The following is a 5,976-nucleotide window of genomic DNA, read 5'->3' on the forward strand; positions in this document are numbered from 1 at the left end:
CAGAGCAGGTCCCACCACTCGCCATTGGGGGCTGACCCTGGAAGCCCAAGGCCCACTGTGGGACCTGCTTGTGGGTGGTTCCACGTTCCTACGTGCCACGAATTTGAGGGGAGCTGCCCAGGCTTTGGCCTCTGCACCCAGCTGAGCGGCCGCGCGCCCCCAGCGTGGCTGGAGAAGTAGGAACGTTTCTAACGCTGATGTGGGGACTATGGAAACAACAAGGCTTATTTACAAGACTTGCTGAAATGAAAAAAAAAAGAAACCCCAAGTACAGTATCATCCTGGAACACAGAAGTAAACCTCTTATAAAGAAACAGTACAATGAAATCCAGTTCAGTGAAAACATGATATCAAAAAAGACCAATGGAAAATAAAGTCACTGTGCATCAATCCCTTTGATCCTATTTATGTACATAGTGGAACTCTTCTGTAAAGCGAGTTGTACCCAGTACAGAGATCTGGACCTAATACCTAAGTATTTTAACTGCTGTGTTATAGTATATATTCAGATCTGGACTATAAATGGTAAACAGATCATGTTAACTTCTGATGAAGTTAAGTATTTAGAAGACCAAATTTACAGTTGCGAATGCCATGCATTCAATAAAAGATCTCCACCATAGCTGCTAAAATAAAATATCAAGCTCCTTTTTTCTCCTCGGACTCCAAGAGTGAAAATGGCTTCCTGATCTGTATTTGTTAAAAATTTAAGCACCAGGGATTTAAAAATTAAAAACAAAACAAAAACCCCAAACAAGAGAAATAAAAAAAAAAAAGAAAAAAGCCTTACTACATGGCATTATACAAACATAGGCCACTTTGCAAAGGAGACAGCTGCAAAACAACTTTTAAAAGTTAGCACTGTTTTCAGAACACAAGGCACAAAACAAAAGCAGACATCACGCCAGAACAATGAACTTCACATGAAAGCTAATACCTGACCTGTACCATCCTTAAATATCTTACAATGTTAAATAGAGAAATGAAAAAAAAAAAAAAAAAAAATACAGCAGCAACATAATTGTAATTTTGACTTTAGAAACAGTGCGTAGACCCCTCCTGAGTTGTTTACTCCAACCATTTCAGAGACAGTAACTTAAAAGTTCTCAATGTTTGTTTCACAGGAAAAAGTTTTCAGTGTCTGAGAAGTTAAACCTTTGTTAGGCTTTCTTGGATTTTTGCTTGGTAACTTGAAAAGTTAGGAGTTCTGTCCTCATCCAAGAGAAGATGCTTAAGTAAGGTTGTTCTATAATTAAGCCCACTGATGTACCTTACAGAAAAACTGACCAGAAAAAATCTACAGTCTAAATCTCTTCAACATTTTGTTGGGAAGCCTCTACTTTCATCTTTTTAGAAGGTGGCACTCCTTCAGAGTCCTTAATGAGGAGGAAAAGAAAAACAACCACGTTATCATCGCACTGAATTTCAGGCACCATAAACAGCAAACTAAAAGCATGAACAAACTCCTGGTGTGTCACTGGTAAAATGTGAAGCACCCCTGGACGGGAGGATGACCAAGTGCATTAGCTTCCTGAAATCACTCCCCCACTTATATCTTACCTCAACTCCTTTACACTTGTTCTCATCTACAAAGGGCAAAATTCTAGTTCTGGGCTAAAAACCACAGTGAATATTCCAAGAAACAGCTTTGATACATGGTTATGCCTGGACCTCCCTCATCTCCACACTCAAGCACACCCTGCTCGGAGCACACACCAACGTTCTGCTCTAGGCAAAGCAATCTCTACAGGACAGGACACACATGGTCTGGAAAGCCCAAGGTGTGCACTGAAATGAGCCAACCACCCACGAGGTAAACCCACAAAACCTTTGCTAACTGCTACATGCATTTACTTTTACAGAGGGTATTTTACTTCTGAATGGTCCTCACAAGGGGCCTGTCCGGTAGGTTAGGACCAAGCAATTTATTAATGTGAAATTCTAATATTCCCTTACAAAACTAACACAGGCTGGTTTAGGGAACTGAAAAATAGATCAGACCAATCTAGTCTTACTGCCGAAATTAGATTAAATGCAAGAAGCTAATCAGATTAACCACAAAACCATATACATGTACATTTAACACTCTTCTGCTTTACTATCACCACCTTTGCAAATGAGTCTAAAGACACAACTGGCCTCCTTACATTTGCTTTTTGGTAAAAATACTCTTTTCCAAATCCCAAGTAATTGGGCTGTTGTACTTAAAGTTACCTGAGAGTTTTTAGATGCCTCTGTAATTATATCATTTTCTCCAGAGGACTGAATTTCTGCTTTCTCTGAACTATTCATGGAATTTTCCATCGAAGACTGTGAATTCTGTTCATCAGAGGTATCTGAAATTTCAAGAAATAATTTTAAACAAACAAGTGAAAGCATTCAGCAGCTGCTTTTAGGCTGTCCCCCATTAGCAACACATCAATTTCACCCACGTGTAACCATTAAAATAGGTATGAATAATATATATTCATAGAGCTGTATGAATATAATGAGTTAACCTCAAACTGGAGGACCACAACCGCTGGCTGCTTCCTGACCTCCTCCTTCCTGCTGCCGGCAGGATAATTCCTGGAATCAGTCCCTAGAGGGAGCTGAGCTCCCGCACACCCTCTAACACAGAACCACGTCAACACTGTTACCAAACAAGCTTCAACATAAACTTTGGGAAGGGACGGACTGCAAGGAAACCCGCGGTCAACCAGAAGTGAGAGGCAGCTACAAAAAGAGCTGAACTGTGATACCTAGCAGATCTAAAACTGTGTAGCTAAGGAGAGAGAATAAAGTTATCCAAATCGAAATTCAGGCATATATTTTAAATCACCTTTTTTTGCTTGAAATGACATTTAAGGCAAAATTTAGAAATTCAGCTACCTATCCTGCTTAACCATTAAGGCTGCAGAACTTTTGATTCTGGCACACACTTGCAGAGAAGTCTCAGAGAAGTCTGCCAGCTTGTTATGGCTCTTACCTGCTTCCCATTTTTGTGTGTTCTTTAAAATCTTTGTCTGGGGACTTGTTTGGTTGTTTGTTTTTTTTTTTAAACCCTTCTCTCTCTCTCTCTCTGCAAGACTTAGAGAGGACTCCAGGCTAAAGCCCCAATTCACTCAAAGAGGGGACAGGGGCACTTAAAATGATTTCACAGGCTGAAGATCCCTGGAAGTTTAACACGGGATATCCAGAAGTGGAGACTCAACTAAAAACAAACAAACACACACCACCACCCAAAACCAAACCCCTTTGATTCTAAGAGGTCAATTATTTCCTTCAGTACCCACATCTAAGATCTGTGTAAGGCCTGGAACCCATCCCTTCCTTCACAACATTTGAAAATCCCTTTAGATTTGAATAAATTCTCCAAAGTATGCCTGGAGCCCAGTCTTATGAAGTGATCTCACCACAGGGGTCCCTGACCCCAGAAACATATAAATTTAGTGTAGATGAAGAGAAATGCAAGATCAAAAGGATTTTTTGGACAACTTTGGTTAAAGAAGATGACATAATCGGAGAGTAACGGATGTTTTTGTGGTGTACAGTATAAAAAGCTTCACAAGCATTTCTGAAAGTTTCAGAGACTGAATTCAAGATGAAGCAATGCCAGTGATGAACAGCCTCAAAGATCATATTCAGCAAACTCAGGCAGAACCATCTTCCTTTCCATCCCTCACCAGAAAAGCACGATCACAGTGGTAAACAAACAAGTCCCAAGGGTCAGAAGGGATCTCCATCTCAATGTCTGTCCTGTATGTGCCAGCAGATGCTGTGCCCTGAGGTAAGGGGCACTCTGATGTGTCCATCACCCCATGGCAAAACACACTTAGAGCAACTTCCACAACGGGCTCCTCCAGCTGCCACTGCCAGCCACCACTCTCACTGCTGCTGACCCCTGGGCAAAGGGATCTGTATTTTAAACTGCCAAGCCCCAGGCTATCCCAATGCCTGCAATGACTTGTTTACACGGCAAGATGTTTTGAATGCACTTGTTTTCTTTGAGAAGTCCACATTAGGCATTTCTGACCACCCAAATTGTCCCCTGGCTTCAAGGAACCTCCCTGATTTCAGTGTAGTAAGGTGAGAGAGACATACAAGGCTATTAACCTTAACTGGCTGAACATCACAATTCCAGGGGTTTGACCACAACACTTCAGTAGATAAATAACTATCTAATAACTATTAAAACATGGCATATCACCAACAGGAAAAAAAAAACATATTAATGATGTGTATTTTTTGCCATTACTTCTCCCTTTCATCGTACAGTAACGGGCTCTGGAACTAATCCAGAGAACTTGGTATGATCTTCCCTGAACCTAAATTTAGTCAGGGGAGCACATATGCCATGTATCAACTCCACGCAAGCAGGGTCAGACAGTGTTAGATCCAGGAGTAAATCCTTACTGCTTCCTGTGACCAAATATGCTAGTTGAGATTTTTGTTGAAGGATATGGCATTCTGATTTATTTCAATTTGGTGACAATTCAGTTGTTGAATTTTAACCCCAACTAGCAATGACATTTAACATACTTAACTAGTCTAGTATTACCAAGATAAAAGCTCTAAATTTAAACTGATCAGTGGATAAACTGAGCTAAGAACTAAATCAGGAGGGCATAATTTAATTGCTTTGCTATGGGAAGAATTCTGCAACCAAATCATTAGAATGGTGTTAAGGACATCTTTTATCTGTGATAATAGGATGAAGAAAGTTATCTTCCCAAGAATATAAATACAGAGCATGTTTCAATTATCCAAAATACCATTTAAAGAGTGAGGTTCAGAACAATCTTTTAACCCATATGTATTTTTAATCTGTGCACAACTGCAGTACACTATTGTAACCCTTTTAGAAAATTAGGGCAGAATGCAAAGCTAACTTTTGAATAAATAACTAGCAGGGTTAAGAAAAAAAGAAAACTTAAAGTTTACATAATTTAAAAAAAATTAATTATCAAGTATCTCACCTCTATTTACTTTCACATTAGATAATGAACACTCACAGATCTACAAAAGTAACTTTCTAAGATTTGTGTGATTACATGGTAGCAGCCATTTCAAAGATGATTTTAAATTATTTCTTCTTTCAAGGCTGAGATTATGACAACAATAAACTGAGTATTTTGTTTGCTTCCTCTCTGAAAAGACCCTGAAGGTCAGTCTGACCTTTCCAGCTGTATGTGAGGATCACCAGTGGGCCAGAGAGATTACAGCCCATTTTCACATAAATGCTGAGAATTCAGAAACCATTTCCTTTAAATTGCTACTATTCAGTTCTTAAAATAGAGAAGCAAATAAATTATACACTGAAGGATAACACTTTTTGTTTGGCTTTGATGGTCCTTTCAGCTTACCTTCTGAACCAGGCTGCTCCTTTGCTTCTGCCTGAGTCTCATCAGACTTTATTTCAGTGCCGTCCGCTTGTGTTGCCAAGTTCTGCTCTGGTGCTGGACTTGAATTACTGCTGTTCTCTTGTTTTATTGGAGAAGCATCAGCTATTGAACTCTGGTTGCTGTTGTCATCTATTAACAAAAGAGTTAAAACCAAGAAAGTCTAATTTGGCAAGATAAAAAGCACACTTTCATTTTTCCTGCATTACTCCTGATAACCCATGATCTAATCCAGCTTGTTTGGAATCAAATCTAAGCATTTAGACTAACACTACATCTAACATTCTTCTACACCAACAGTTTTTGCTCTTGCAGCCTATGCTGTATTACAGGAGTTTTCTAGCAGTTACTAAAAATCATAAAACTCAAAAAAAAAAAGGTATTTGAGCTAATATTATTCAATAAAGCCATAAGTGCTTTACTGAGATCTCTTCCAAAAGAACCCAGAATTTTGTGAAACAGATCAAGTGAAACAACAGTCTCATTTTATTGTTCCTGTAACAGAGCTAATGAAGTGTTCATGCTGCAGTTACAAATACCCATCACTACAACACTCACATGAGCAGATGTGGTTTCTGAAGTGTGTCCTGGAAGT

General features: G+C 39.3%; 1 protein-coding gene across 1 annotated transcript; it reads right to left on the reverse strand.

Annotated features, from left to right (window-relative positions):
* Nucleotides 1–1,057: 1,057 nt before the first annotated feature.
* On the reverse strand, nt 1,058–5,513 carry BCL7A (B-cell CLL/lymphoma 7A; the record flags this gene model as incomplete). The annotated part of the gene is made up of 3 exons (XM_008940213.1): nt 1,058–1,376; nt 2,215–2,336; nt 5,346–5,513. Coding segments are annotated over 3 exons (362 nt in total), but the record flags the coding sequence as incomplete, so codon positions are not given.
* Between the last annotated feature and the right edge of the window lie 463 nt (nt 5,514–5,976).

Source organism: Merops nubicus, unplaced genomic scaffold (genome assembly GCF_000691845.1).
Source record: "Merops nubicus isolate BGI_N331 unplaced genomic scaffold, ASM69184v1 scaffold37105, whole genome shotgun sequence".
Classification (NCBI taxonomy): Eukaryota; Metazoa; Chordata; class Aves; order Coraciiformes; family Meropidae; genus Merops; species Merops nubicus.